The sequence below is a fragment of the Acanthaster planci genome, linkage group LG14 (assembly GCF_054643075.1).
Source record: "Acanthaster planci isolate LZ-2023a linkage group LG14, COTS_SCS, whole genome shotgun sequence".
NCBI lineage: Eukaryota > Metazoa > Echinodermata > Asteroidea > Valvatida > Acanthasteridae > Acanthaster > Acanthaster planci.
Window position 1 is genome coordinate 13,664,859 of NC_141790.1, and position 14,371 is coordinate 13,679,229.

Genomic DNA, 14,371 nt, shown 5'->3' on the forward strand with positions numbered 1-14,371 from the left:
CAAAAAAAAGTTACATTTAACATTCTTCACCGCCCGTTAAGCTTACCTACGAAAGTTTACTGTTCATTTTGCTCTATATGCAAAACAGTTATCGGGTTTATAAGGTCTAGTACCCAAGGTAGAATTGGTGGTGCCCTGCTCGTTTTTTCAATACGTCAGACTGGTGCTTCTGTAAACTTGGACGTATACTATTAACAAACGACGCACAATCAACTTTTGACGGGAATTTGGGGTTCAAAATGGGGGAAAAACTTCCTCTTCAGCTTCATAAAACCTTGGACTGTAAGCAAGGTGCTGTTAGGTCAGTCTCCTTCAATGGAGACGGGAATTACTGCCTCAGTTGTGGCAGTGACAAATCGCTGAAATTATGGAACCCTCATCGTAACCTCCTCTTGAAAACCTACACTGCACACGGCTATGATGTGCTTGATGCTAGAGCTTCTCTTGATAACTCACAACTAGTGTCTTGCGGTGCCGACAAGGCAGTAATTTTGTGGGATGTAGCCTCAGGGCAGACGATGAGAAGGTTTAGAGGGCATGCGGGAAAGGTGGACTGTGTGTGCTTTAACGAGGAATCATCTTTAGTTTTGTCTGGTGAGAAAAAAAATCGGTCAACATTTGAGATTTCAGGATAGGGGCCTTGCCCGCGCCCTGCTGGGCAAATTCGTGATGAATTTGAAAATCTAGACTAGCTTTTAAAAATAACATGCTCGAAAACTAAGCAACGAAAACCAGATCGTAATAGCAAAATGATTACTTTGAAAAGGTCCACAACAGTATTACAAACATGACAAAGAAAGGTTTAATAGCTTTGGTGATTTAACCCTAACAGTTCCAAATTCTCCAATTTCAATACGATTTTACATACACCCTAGGGGATTAGGGTTAAAGTATGAAGGTGGTTAATTCAATCAAAAACAACAATCAACAAATCTGTATGTGAACATTTTCAAGGAATATGCAGTCATTGTTGCCTGTTTTCAACCAACCACGACTGTATTTCTTATACGTACAGGTTCTATTGATGCCACTGTCCGAATTTGGGATTGTCGGTCCAGGAAATTGGACCCTATCCAAATACTGGACGAAGCCAAAGATGCTGTGTCATCTATCACCGTGTCTGACTACGAGATTCTCACTGCATCTGTTGATGGGTACGTCAGGAGATACGACCTGCGAAATGGTCGAATGCATGCAGATTGCATTGGACGTGAGTCACCTCATTCACTTGATTGCTTTCGTTTGGTTCCTTCTCCTTTTAGAAGCTTTTAGCTCTTCCTTGAACACCGCAAGGCCAGCATCCATTGTATTAAAGACTCTAAATAAAATAATTTTTTTTCTGGACCCTTGCAGATCCAGCCACTTGTGTCAACTTCACCAAGGATGGCCAGTGTACCCTGGTGTCTTCCCTTGACAATAGGATCCGACTGCTGGACAAGGACACGGGGGAGCTTCTTGGTGAATATGCTGGTCATCGCAACAGTCAGTACAGAGTGGCCAGCTGTATGAACAATGATGACAGCCATGTGGTCAGTGGCTCCGAGGATGGAAAGATATACTTCTGGGACTTGGTAGAGGTGAGGCATCACCATTGTTGCTAAGTTATAGTAGTCATGGCAACCGCATCTTGAAGCAAACATTGAAAGGTGCCCCAAAGATCATTCTGTCTGGGATTTACACAATAGCTTGTATTCTTTCAGACTAATTTTGTGGCTCCTGAAACTGATGGAGAATACCGCTGTCCCATCCCTTGGCAATAATACATCTTCCTTGTTCTTCATTGCAGGGGTCCATGGTAACCACTATTGAGCAGGCAGGCAAAGAGACAGTACATTCCTTATCTTTCCACCCGAAAGAGGTTTGTTTGTTATCTGCCTCTGAAGGCACAGTTAAATTATGGAGAAGTCATACCTACAAGGAAGATGGATGAAGTAGAATGCATGAAGTAGTAAAAGCAAGTAGAACTCATCCACTAAGGGGAGGAAGGGAGAGGTCAAGGTGATCTTTGATGGCCAGCTAAAGGTTCTGACCCTAGAAGAGTATTGGTTCAAGAATAAGAACCTGTGCAGTGGAAGTACATAGCCACACAGGTCAGCAATTTTGAAAGGAAAAGAAGGGAAAGGCCAGAACACATGCATTGAAAGGTTACAGCAACTGATTGTTCTGCAGAAGTTTGAGAATAGATTGTGTGAAGTCAGTTAACATCACTTCTTAATGCTTGTGTTTTTGATGAACCTTCATTGCAACAAGCACTGGACTGTTACGACATACCCAGTTTACAAGGAGCCAATAAACCACTTTGAATTGATCCATTTTAAAACTTGGTAATATTTTGACCTTACATTTATTTATGACTTTAAAATAAAATTTAAATCTTAAATTTTTGTTTCACATAATGTACTATATTTTATGAAATGACAAACATTGATTTTATTATTTGTAAACTTTTCCCGTCTGACGTTACATTTTGTTTTAAAAATGTACTGTCATTTAAGTTGCACTGTACATATTGGAAAATAAAAATGGTTATAAGATTAACTCAGTACAAAATCTGTATAGAAGAAGTCCTCGCTTTGTCCAACATGAGTGGAATTACACTGATTTTAATAATGATGTAATATTACATTACAATTCCAAAAGAGAGAATGCAATATCCAAGCTCATAACATGCTTCCGTTTGTGGTATCCAACATTCGTGTTCCACAGATCCCGTAGGTGAATTGAAACGTACAGTAAAAAAAAAAAGGGATGCTGTACATGTACAAGCATTTCAAAACAGAGTGTCGCAAAAGCAGGAGAATTTTCAACGGAAGTGTTCCTGCCAAAGCCACAGATGACTGAACTTAAATGCCTACTGGTGTTTCACTTGCAAGAAAAATAAGAATTAATTGGAACAAATCCTATGAAAACCTATTCTTCTAACAAAGTCCATTTACCAAAGCAAACGCTTACATGCAAAGGAAAATATGTTATCTGGGGTCGTTAATTCCTTTTTTTTTGGTATGAATGTTGGCGACAAAATTTGTCAGAACTGCAATACACTGCAAAGGAAAATACATTTTGGGAGTTTGTTTTAGTGTGTTGAGTGTGGGATTTTTGGAGGGGTGGGGTGTGGGTTCATCCAACTTTCAAACAGCTTATTGGTTGATCACTCAAGTTTAGAAACTAAAAACAGTTACTTAGACAAAATGAGTAAACATACGGTTACATTTTGAAATTTTGAATTCTGAGGCTAGATTGGGTCTGTCATCTAATATAGAAATCTAGACTACATCTATGGCCAAGAAAGCGCAGGCAAAATATTAAAAAAAAAAATTCTGTTTGATACGGGGAAACTTTTAAAAGGACCAGAAATTATTTGAAAGTCAACATTTTCAGGAAATAAACCACATTTTAAAGTATGTGAGACATTTTAAATTCCAACACAAGCCATGCATGAGGGACAGAATCTATGAGCAGTATGATTATAGAATGTTTAAGCGGTCTAGAGACAGAAGTTAACCATTAGCAAATTCTCTAACAAAGGTGTCCTTGTCCATGAAAACTATAATTGGCACATTCATGTATCAATTAAAAGGGTATAAAGTGACATAAAATAACAATACTTTCCAATTTGGAAATGACACATTGCACTAAGCTCGGTAATACAATTCAGAGTAAACCCAATGCGTTTTGTGACATGCACAGTACATACCTGCAACATTTGTATGTATGGTAAGGACATTTCTTCCTCTCTGTCACACTATAACGTATTTCATATTGGTCAAAGATGTCAATTTTTTTAAAGATAAAGAGTACATCACAAATTTCAATTTTGTATCACAATGAGAAATCATTGGAAAATGTAAATCTTGCATTTTTACAAAAGAAAGGAAAATGTAGAGAAAATGAACCTGACAGGTTGATTGGAGTTTTACAGTTCAAACAAATGATCACATTTAGAAGTACAAAGTGCAACACTCTACATGTTCAAATCAATATAAAGTTGGTAACAATTTAATTTGACCCTAGCAAGTGCTCTGGAAGGGGTGTAAGTAACATCTTGAGAATGCTTCTATAGAATTTTGAAAATTTACCTTTTCTGATCTTCCCCTTAGTGTATTATACGAATGAAATAAGCTGTGATTTCCGACAGTTTTTCAAAAATACATCTCCTCCACAAGGCAGAAATGTTACCTGTGCTGGAGAGAGGTTTAACCTTTCTGTTTCATTTTGAAAACTCCATTCTACTTGTTGCAAGTTTCCACTGGATGTTTCTCCTGCATTCTAAACAGGAAAAGGCAATTCTTGAGCGAAGCCTGCTTGTAGGCTCCAATGTCAACCTATCGCGACTCCATCATCGCATGTTTTCCTGATTTTCGTCCCTTATTTGGGCTCGTGGACACTTTCTTGAAGCTGGAAAAACTGTCTTGTCGAGAGAGGGCCTCTGCACGGCTACCAAGATCATGAAACAGGTGGCCTGCATCGGTGTCCATGGAATAAGTCACATTGTTACGTTCTCTTGGAGGACTGCCAATTGCATCAGATTGCGTTGAACATGATGCATCGTCACTGAACAAACTTTTGTCTGATGGGAACATGAAGTCAAGATTTGGTTCTCCAACAGATTCAACTTTATTAAGGTTTGGTACTGATGTGTCGCCATGGTGATTCGAGGAATGAGGCTTGGAATCTAGCAGCTTTGGTTCTTGCAAGGAGGCAAGCTCCGAGGGAGATCGCAGAAAAGTCTCTTGGGCTGTTGGATGTTGAGGCTGGATAGCATGTGATGTGTTGTCAGGAGGAAGAGTTTCCTGAGAAGATTCTGACCTAGAGTTGTGGTGATTGTTGGTGTTTGTCTGTGAAGCCCAGCCGTCGCTAGTTATCGACGGCTTTGCCACCAGTTCTGCTTCTACATCTGCAACAGCACTGGCCTGCTGCTCAGGCTGATCAAGGTAACCTGATGGTGGAAATTCAGGTAAGTCTAGAGATTCACAGCTTGCCTCAGGTTGCGATTCTGGTTCCAAAGTCCTTAATGGCCCTTCCGGTAATGGACTCTGTGGCACTTCAGCTCCTAAATCTGCTGTTACTGCTGCTGGCGATAAGTTGCCCTGCTGGTCGTCAATTTCAACCTGTTCAACAGCTATGGGTTCTACCAGATCAGTCTTGAGAGTGTCACTATCACCATTTGCCTCGACAAACTCCAGTGGCCAACTGCTGTCCTTGTGTCGGTACTCGATGCTGGGCCTGAGCGTTTCTGCTCTCCTGGCTTCACTTAAAGTGTCTTCTAAGGACAGGCCGGCAACGTCAGTCTCGATCACAGCAGTTGTCTGTCTAGTCCCTTCATCGCTGTTGCCCCGTTCAACAAACAAAGCCTGCTTGGCCTCAATGTCTTTGGCAGCGTTGTCCACACTCGGGATCGATATGGGAGCTGAGGGGAGAGGAGGCTCGACCTCAGGCGTCAGATCCTCAAAGGGGCTGTTTTGCTCCACATAGGGGCTCAGAGAGGGTGTCTGGGTGGAATCAAATGCCGGGAAGGGAGGGGGACGAGGGTCAGCCTGGGTTGGGCGTGACAAGTCGACTTGGCTGTAGGGTGGCGGTGCTTGAACTGGGTAGGGGGGGACGCCTGGTGGAAGCGTGGCTCTGCGAACGAAGGGGACCCTCTGTTGCTGGTGTTGGGTCTGCTGAGAGGAGACTTCTGATTGGTCAGGCTGTTGTAGACTTCTCGGCGCTTGGTAAACGGGACTGATGAGGTTGCTGGTGGTCAAAATAAGATGAAAGTGATGCTGAATGCCAGATTAAATGACTGTTATCAATTGTCTAATTTTTACCCAAGTAGCTTTCGAACACACAGTGTTTTCTTTCAAACTGGTTGAAATCAGAATCTGCTATCTGTTCTTCACATATTGAAATGCTCCTACAGACACAAAAATCTATTTTAGGAGAAGACATCCAACATTCATCAGCCTTGATCTCACTGAATCCCTCATGAGGAAATGAAAAAATTCTAGCAATATCAACTGAAGGTGGTGCAAACTTCAGATAGTAGTGCGATAGCTTACATAAAAAGTCAGCATACTCACTTTTTAACTCCCCACTTGAGTTCCAACAGAGTCTTGAGGTTTGGCAAGGTTGCTCTGAGGTCAACTGTCTGTAACCCCATGGCATATCGGAGCTGTGCTATGTTACGGTTCAGAAGGTACAGGGCATAATTGAATTGGAAGCGCTCCTTGCCGCGACTATACAATGGGAAACTGGAAATTGGACAAAGTAGACATGACAGGTGATGGTAGAAAACATGACAGGTGATGGTAGAAAACGTTGGTGTTGCAATGCAATAAATGTAAGACTTGTGTTAAATCAATTCTCATTTCTTTGTGACTGATTTATTCAATTACGTGAAGGAGGTTTCCACATTTTCTTTCAGTCTTGATACTTTGAAAGCTCATGATATAAATACTTCAGTCCTGTCATGAATGTCTAATTAATGCAAGAAAGGAAACCAAAATGTTAACTCATGGGACACACGAAGCTCCTTGCAGACGAGTGTTCTATGCTTGTTAGCAGTGACAATCAGACGGACCCATTTTTGTCACAAAACACGAGACACTGGATTATAACTCAAACTCGGACATAACAGCAAAGAGAAACTTGGAAACTCACTCTCTGTCCTTTTCTGCCAGTGATTCTGTAATGTGATCTCTGACAAGCGACCGCGAGCCATAGTGGAACATGGGATAGCGGAGAGGCAACTTGAGGATTTGTGACATCATCAAGATCAGGTGACAGGTGTGTCCAAGGCCAGTGGATACCACCATGTCATCAGTGCCTGCAGATAGGTGCCCACAATTGAAAACAGTTTTAAATGGGTACCACATACAATCATCACACCTAATCACTCGGTACAAATGGGTATATGGTTAGGGTTGATGGGTTTCAGAAATCTCCCGACATCTTTACCTGAATAACGTTCAGCATTTGGAAGCTTAATGCCAAGGATTGTGTATTCGTGGTTTGCCTGCTCTACCACCGGATAGATGTCTGACAGCTCACCAATCAATGTAGTCTTCCTTGCTGTGTACTTGGCCGCTAATTTCTGAAGCTGTTCCCTGCAGAGTACAAACACACAAAAAACTTTCCTTCAAGAGCATCTCCAAATGTGAATTGCTTGGAATTGAGGGATGGGAGCGCCTGCACACTAACTTAAGTGCTGGCTGATTAGTGGAAGAAAACATAATGAAACCTGATATAGTTACACTCGGAAATAAAAGGCAGCATCATCATTCTTGATTGATTAACTCACTTTTTCTCCTGATAGAGATGATTCTGATGTTTCAGCTCATCTATCTCACTTTGTAATCTCTCTCGTCTCAACCTCAGATCTTGAGCTACACAGAGAGTCATGAACTCATTACATGTGAGTTAACAAAATTCAATAGATTACAGGTACAGTCATAACCTGAACTTTGCCGAGGTTAGGAGCAGAGGTATGCTAATCTTTCCTCTGTGGAGAATCACTGGCAGATAGGGTTTCACTTCTGGCTACAAAATCTTACTTTTCAAGTAGAAGAGTGGAAAACAGTAACTTCTGTTTGAAGCTTTTTCCTCAGGAATTATATAAAATTGTAAAAATTCTTGAAGTTCAGAAGAACCTCAGTAAGATGTCACCTAATGTGTAGTGAATAAGTTAATTGGCTACTTAGTAACAAGTGAAATATTTTGCCCAAGGCTGTACTCAAAATCTTACAATGACCAGAAATCTTCTAAGAGTTAAACCACAAAAAGCGAACCTTTCCCATCGATGCTTTCTCTACTCTTGGTACATTTCTGACAGTCAGTGGCCAGTAGTGACTCTTGCTGCTCCTGTTCATACTTTAGAACGCTCAGACGCAGCAATAATGCTTCCTTCTCTGAATGCTACAGAAACAAGCAAAATGCGGTACGTTTTTCTCAGAGAGTACCCAGCTGTTTAGACACCAAATCCTGATTCTTCTTCCATAAGTGAACTGCTTTCGGTATCAAACCCCACTGATTTGGCAGAATAATTTTGGGGTGTAGTTCTCTTCCAATAAATGTGAGGTTTTCTTCAATCTGCAAGTTTTTCCATCAAATGCTGTTTTCTCAATCTCGATCTTACCAGATCAGTCTTCTTCCTGACTAGGGTCAGCTTCTCAACAATGGACGTTCGGACTTTGGACACAGACACTTCAGTTTGTCTTATTGCTCGCTGAGTTGTATGTAACCTAAAAAAAAAAGATTCAGTGCGCAAATTTGAGAGCATTCTGTCTAGATTTAACATCACTGCATAGTTCATTTTGGAAAAACAAAGAATCGGATTTGATCAGAAAAGCGACAGTAGATCAGAAACATACCTTCCCAAGGAAAATGTTTTGTATGACAGGATAGCAGCATTTTGCTCCACTTCCATTGAAGTTCGAAACTCGTTCTGGATCTTGTTAGGGTCCTGGAAAGACAAATAGACATGGTGTTAAGAGTCCACTTGTGAAAATATAGACATTATCAACTGTGATTTCCAACACAATCATGTGTATTGTCAACCGGCTAGATGCATAGAGGCTATGTCTGAATGGTATGCTTTGTGGCCTCAGCTGTCTTTTCACATTGATAACCATTAGTGAGTAGCCATAGCTCTGAACAAAAATATCCGTTACAAATCTTGTAAACAACTTACAGGGAGGTTGTCTGGTGCCCCGTAGAAGCCTTGGAACATGCCAAAGATGATGGAATTAGGCTGGTAGCGTACTCCATCCTTGTGTATCTACAAAAGTAAACAGTCCAATAATACAGTAACAGCTGAGCAATGGGCCTCGAGCTGTTCCAAGCGAGGGCGCTATTTCCTTAGCAACGGAGGCTCCTTTGGTGCTAACTGCACATCACTAGTTCATAAATGACCCGGAAACACAAGCATAGCAGTTGCATCGCTATCAACCAAATGAACACTCCCAACCAAAGCGGTTCTTTTCAACCGATGGGGGGGGGTGGCTTCTGCTCCAGGCAGATAATCTTAGTGTGAATAGGTTGTGGGGTAATACAAGACCTGGCACGCAATAAAATGTGCCTCAGCACCAACACACAGCATCACCCACCTGTGACCCTAAGTAACACAGCCCTCGCAGGTCTACCAACTATCCTATAGCCAAGCTACGGACCTACCGCTCTATACAGCATCACCCACCTGTGACCCTAAGTAACACAGCCCTCGCAGGTCTACCAACTATCCTATAGCCAAGCTACGGACCTACCGCTCTATACAGCATCACCCACCTGTGACCCTAAGTAACACAGCCCTCGCAGGTCTACCAACTATCCTATAGCCAAGCTACGGACCTACCGCTCTATACAGCATCACCCACCTGTGACCCTAAGTAACACAGCCCTCGCAGGTCTACCAACTATCCTGTAGCCAAGCTACGGACCTACCGCTCTATACAGCATCACCCACCTGTGACCCTAAGTAACACAGCCCTCGCAGGTCTACCAACTATCCTATAGCCAAGCTACGGACCTACCGCTCTATACAGCATCACCCACCTGTGACCCTAAGTAACACAGCCCTCGCAGGTCTACCAACTATCCTGTAACCAAGCTACAGACCTACCACTCTATACAGCATCACCCACCTGTGACCCTCCCAGATCTAGCAACTATCCTATAGCCAAGCTACGGACCTACCGCTCTATACAGCATCACCCACCTGTGACCCTAAGTAGCACAGCCCTCGCAGGTCTAGCAACTATCCTATAGCCAAGCTACGGACCTACCGCTCTATACAGCATCACCCACCTGTGACCCTAAGTAGCACAGCCCTCTCAGGTCCACCTGCCATTCTATGACCAGACTGAAGTCTGATGTCTGGCCACCCCACACTCTGACTAAAATAGCTGAGAACAAATGATGTAAGGACCAATAATCTCAAGACAAAATCACATTTCTTTTTAAATAAACTTCCCAGAATTTGTATATGAAATTAAATCTTTCTCAGTTTCAAAAGTTTCTGTGTCCACTTGTTCCACATTAATGTATATTTTGACCCCAGATATTTAAAAGGATACTGGATTGAGATGTGTCCAGATCGGGACAGGACATCTGAAGATCGAAGCTCCGCCATGTTGGGTTCTGAATAATAAAATAAACAAAGGAACTCCTGGAATTGATACTGGGGTAAGAGAAGTATCACTACAAAGAATAACTTATCGGTAGCATTTTAGAAAATGTAGTTTTTTAACAATACATGTATTAGTATAAACAAATAGAAGTACTTACAAGTGAGTTGTGAATCTTTTCACTTGTGTAGATGGCTACAAACAAATATGATATCAAATCAAATCTAATTAAACCAGTATTTCATATTTGGATTAAACATTCTGCTCATAGCACTTTTGTCCAGACTCCTCAATTTCAATTCTCAAGCACTGTTTGATACTGTTGATGTGGATGGGGCATAACAGGCAGATGTTCCTTGGATCTTGATGTGATATTTATGTCATCCACGTTTTCATTTCACAATTGTCTATTTCAGTTTGCTGAAGTTTGTAACAAGTTTGTCATCATTCTTCATTTGTTTTAACTTAGTTTGGGTCTTGGTTTCAATTAATGTCCATATGACCCCTAACAGGACCCTTGTGGGAAGCAGCTGTATAAGGTTACCCTGTGTAATTAAATCGGCAAATAAATACAAATAAAACCTCTCTCATGTTTGGACTGCCAGCAAAAAATTGTTTACTGACAAAAGGTTTCTGATATAATTGCACATACTCACTCTCTTTTGAAGGCCATATATGCAAAGTAAAGTACGTTTCCAATAATGATTCCTTCTCTCTACGGATAGGCACAATGTTACGTGCTGATAAGCTGGACAAGTGACGTAACCTCCTCTGTGAACAGATTCAAGCATCAGTGGCAATATTAAATAGTACTGTAAACATCTCTGCTCCTGGTATTTCCCCTGATGATGAATGTCTATAGACCCTGACTTCACTAAGCAATATCCAATATTTTGGACGAGTGGAAAGTCATGTTTAACATGTTAAACTTCAAATACAATGTCCGGTGTACAGTTTTGACGTGATCACAGCTACCGGGCATGCGGCGCTCATGAATCAGTCATCGGCACGCGTGTGCTGACAGGGCATGCTTTTTGTGAATGGTGCACTGGGCCCGCGCGCCATGACATCATCTCAAGAACATTAACATACAGTTCAAATCATTATTTCATATTTGAACCAGATGGCAATTTGTAGGGTCCAAGTTACTCGAAATGCGGTTTGGGGAAAGAATTCCTCATTCTGAAAGCAACAGCGTGACCCAAATTTTAGCAGGGAAAATATTTAGGTACAGTTGGCCAATTCCAGTAGTATTCATGTAGAAAACAATTCAACTTTTTAGATCAGTCTCAGACTAGACTAGTCTAGGTTTATGTACAGCCTGGGTGTCAAGCAGTATCTGTATATGGAACTCTTTCTCGAATTAGACTTAAGGAATGGGAATAAAAAAATGTCACAAAGTATATCTATAGGCCTACTAAAGAAGATATCGTTTCAATTCAAAGCACTCGGTTTTTCACGAAAAAGGTGCATTGTAGTTTGTACAACGCCATGTTTGGATTCTCGACAGCCTTAGGCCTACCTGTTGTGTAACCAGCCCCGTATGCTGGATTCGGTGAGCGCTGTCAGATGCTGACATCTTTTAGCTGTTGATACGTTATAGGTGTTGCAGATATTATTGACATCAACACGGGTGGCAATGAAATCTTACATTTTCAACAACTTTGGGGTCAATATTCGCAGGAAGGTGCCGGTCGAAGACCCCGAAATATTATCTTTTTAAAACTGGTGACCAAGAGAGCTTTTGTGGCTCATCTGCACGAATACCGTTACATGTCAATTCTATGACTGGGTACCCGTTATTTAGAGAGGGCGCTGTTGACAATCTACAATAGCTGTCAGCTGACTCCCTCCTAATCACGCGTGTCTTCCAGGTATTTCTTTTTCACCAGAGACTTCAAAACATTTTGGGAACACCCAACTTGTCATCAGTTGAAACAAACTGTTTATTTCAAATATTGATTCTGGATTTACATTTTTCTAATTCTGTCAGTGTCCAATGCTAAATTCAGATTAAAGTTTGGCTTAAGGTAACAGATAGACCTCATAATGACAGTTTGCTAAAAAAAAAAATCAGCCTCTATAATCAACTTAGTATTGAATAATTTTGTCGTTTCTAAAGTAGCTTTTCTATATTCTCCTGAAAAAGAAAATCAATAGCAGAATACTGACATAAAATTATGATTAGAAGTGATGACACTCTTAATCTAAGACATTTTCAATCTTTTTTTTTCAGTAAACTTGATAAAGACAGGCTTAGCACAGTATACGATATCGAAGAATTATTGAAGTACACCTGGCTGGCTCCTAAATAAATCAGTCAGGAAAACTAATAAATTAATGTAAATTGAACAAAAACAATGTTTTCCAATATTTGATATTACCTTGTGTGTTTGTGTTCAATATCTTGCAATTTCTAAAGGAGCAAAATATTTCTGGTCGTTCAGTCCCTCCTATGTCAAAGTTCATTTTTTTAAATTTCACTGAATGGAAGGGATTTTCGTCGGGCTTTCCAGCCAAGGGCTTCTCCTGATCTGTCCAATGGTGGCACGCTTCCACTGGTCGTGGTTAAGGATAGACCTGATCAGCGCTTTCAGCGGGCTGCATAGAGGGCGCTTGTTCACGAACCCGACGTCATACCGGAGAACGACAGACACCATCTGTTTGACATTCGTATCATCGAACGGCATCCTGCCTTGCACCTAACGAAAAATGCGAACAGAACAGATGCAGAAAACTCCAGCTGACTATTATTAGATCATGAGGCGGTAAACTGCACGTCTGCCACAATATGGCAGCTTAGTTTGTACTGTACTCGTACTTGGTGCATAAAATAATATTTACAAACCCAACTGTGTTTGGAAGGACAGCATTTTCCTTGTTAATCGTGAAATAATTTTGTTTGAGCAGGGAGACGAGGGAACGACATCTAATTCCTCTGATCGAAGGAGACAGTAACATACCATAACAAAGAGTACTATCCCCATACTCCATATATCTGCGGTGCTAGGCTCATAAGGTAAACCTTGCAGAATCTCTGGCGAGGCGTAGGCTGCGCTACCACAGTACGTCCGGCACAGCTCATTTGGTTCATACCACTCCCTGGCAAATCCAAAATCCGTCAACTTGACCTTATGACCCGGATCAAGCAGAATGTTCTCACACTTGAGGTCTCGGTGGTAGATCCCATTCTGGTGAAGATATTCGATGGCAGCCAGGATTTGTGAGAAGATGGTCCGAGCCACGGGCACGCTCAGGACCTTATGGCGCTGGATGTAGCCTAGCAGATCTCCCCTCTGAGCTAGCTCCGTCACGAAGAACACCTTGTGCTCGTACTTGAGGATCATGAAAAGCTTGATGACGTTAGGGTGCTCCACCTTGCGAAGCAATTCTATTTCCCGCGGTAGGAACTTGACGCGGTATCGCTGGTTGGTCTTCTCCAGTGAGATGATCTTGACGGCCACCGAGCGCAAGGGCTTAAGTTGACGGCCGGCGTGAACTTGGGCGTACGTCCCCTGGCCAAGTTTCTTCTCTAGCTCGATGCCCCTTCCCGTTAGAAACCACAGATCACGGTTGTCTACTCTATCATCATCACTGTCATCGCTCGAGGAGTCTTCGGAGTCGTCCCTCTCGTACGCCCGACGTCTCCTTCGTTTCCCGGGTAGCTTTCCACGTTGGGACACGGTGGGTCTTCTGGCCGTAGCAATCGGCTGGTGATTCTTGGATGCCGAGGCAGACTTAGTTTGCTCTTCTCTCAGACTTCGTTGTCTTTCGCAGACGTGTGCTAGACCACGTAACTTACCTGCACCATTGGAGATTTTCTGAGTCCCTTTTTTAGCATCTTGCTTATGTGGTTCATGCTCTTTCGTTTTCGGTTCAGTTTGTTTTCCTGGTTTGCTTTTCGGTCGGACAAATTGCCGGATTCGCTCGTAGGCATTGCCCAAAGCCGACTGCGGTCTGTCCCTCTCTTTGCTGCCAGGAGCCTTTGTGTCTACATTATCACACATTCCCAAAGTCATGATATACTGAACTCCAGATCAGTGGGAGTTAACAATGAGCTGCCATAACTGTTGGAGCTATCCAATGCCAACTCTGGGCAAGCTTTGGATGTAGACCGGTCTGCCTTGTGCAAGCGCTATCTTCCTTGCAACTCTTTCTCCGTGAGAAATTTTCAAAACTTTGTGCCGTCTCGGATTTCTATCAACAATTCTACAATTCTTTCTGCAGTTTCAACCGTTTCCAAGTCTGACTCTGACGTCATTACCTGCGTC

General features: G+C 42.1%; 3 protein-coding genes across 4 annotated transcripts; 1 reads left to right on the top strand and 2 right to left on the bottom strand.

Annotated features, from left to right (window-relative positions):
- Positions 1–161: 161 nt before the first annotated feature.
- Positions 162–2,714, top strand: wdr83 (WD repeat domain 83). The gene is made up of 4 exons (XM_022239501.2): positions 162–594; positions 1,016–1,210; positions 1,354–1,577; positions 1,787–2,714. The coding sequence occupies exons 1-4, from the start codon at positions 240–242 to the stop codon at positions 1,928–1,930; spliced, it is 918 nt and encodes a 305-aa protein (XP_022095193.1). The 5' UTR covers positions 162–239; the 3' UTR covers positions 1,931–2,714.
- On the bottom strand, positions 2,572–11,839 carry uvrag (UV radiation resistance associated). Of its 2 annotated transcripts, XM_087145910.1 has the most exons (14): positions 11,623–11,839; positions 10,757–10,871; positions 10,261–10,295; positions 10,050–10,113; positions 9,781–9,878; positions 8,669–8,755; positions 8,349–8,440; positions 8,114–8,219; positions 7,767–7,893; positions 7,280–7,364; positions 6,937–7,085; positions 6,640–6,805; positions 6,060–6,230; positions 2,572–5,733 (listed from the first exon to the last, which is right to left on the bottom strand). In XM_087145910.1, exons 1-14 carry the CDS (start codon positions 11,677–11,679, stop codon positions 4,323–4,325), a joined length of 2,763 nt encoding a protein of 920 aa, XP_087002036.1. In that variant the 5' UTR covers positions 11,680–11,839; the 3' UTR covers positions 2,572–4,322. The 2 variants fall into 2 exon arrangements, with proteins under 2 accessions (XP_087002036.1, XP_087002037.1); XM_087145911.1 differs by lacking the exons at positions 9,781–9,878; positions 10,050–10,113; positions 10,261–10,295; positions 10,757–10,871; positions 11,623–11,839 and adding an exon at positions 9,084–9,634.
- Positions 11,840–12,028: 189 nt separating this feature from the next.
- On the bottom strand, positions 12,029–14,364 carry LOC110981693 (testis-specific serine/threonine-protein kinase 6-like). Its single transcript, XM_022239499.2, has 2 exons — positions 13,064–14,364; positions 12,029–12,802 (listed from the first exon to the last, which is right to left on the bottom strand). Exons 1-2 carry the CDS (start codon positions 14,117–14,119, stop codon positions 12,581–12,583), a joined length of 1,278 nt encoding a protein of 425 aa, XP_022095191.2. The 5' UTR covers positions 14,120–14,364; the 3' UTR covers positions 12,029–12,580.
- Between the last annotated feature and the right edge of the window lie 7 nt (positions 14,365–14,371).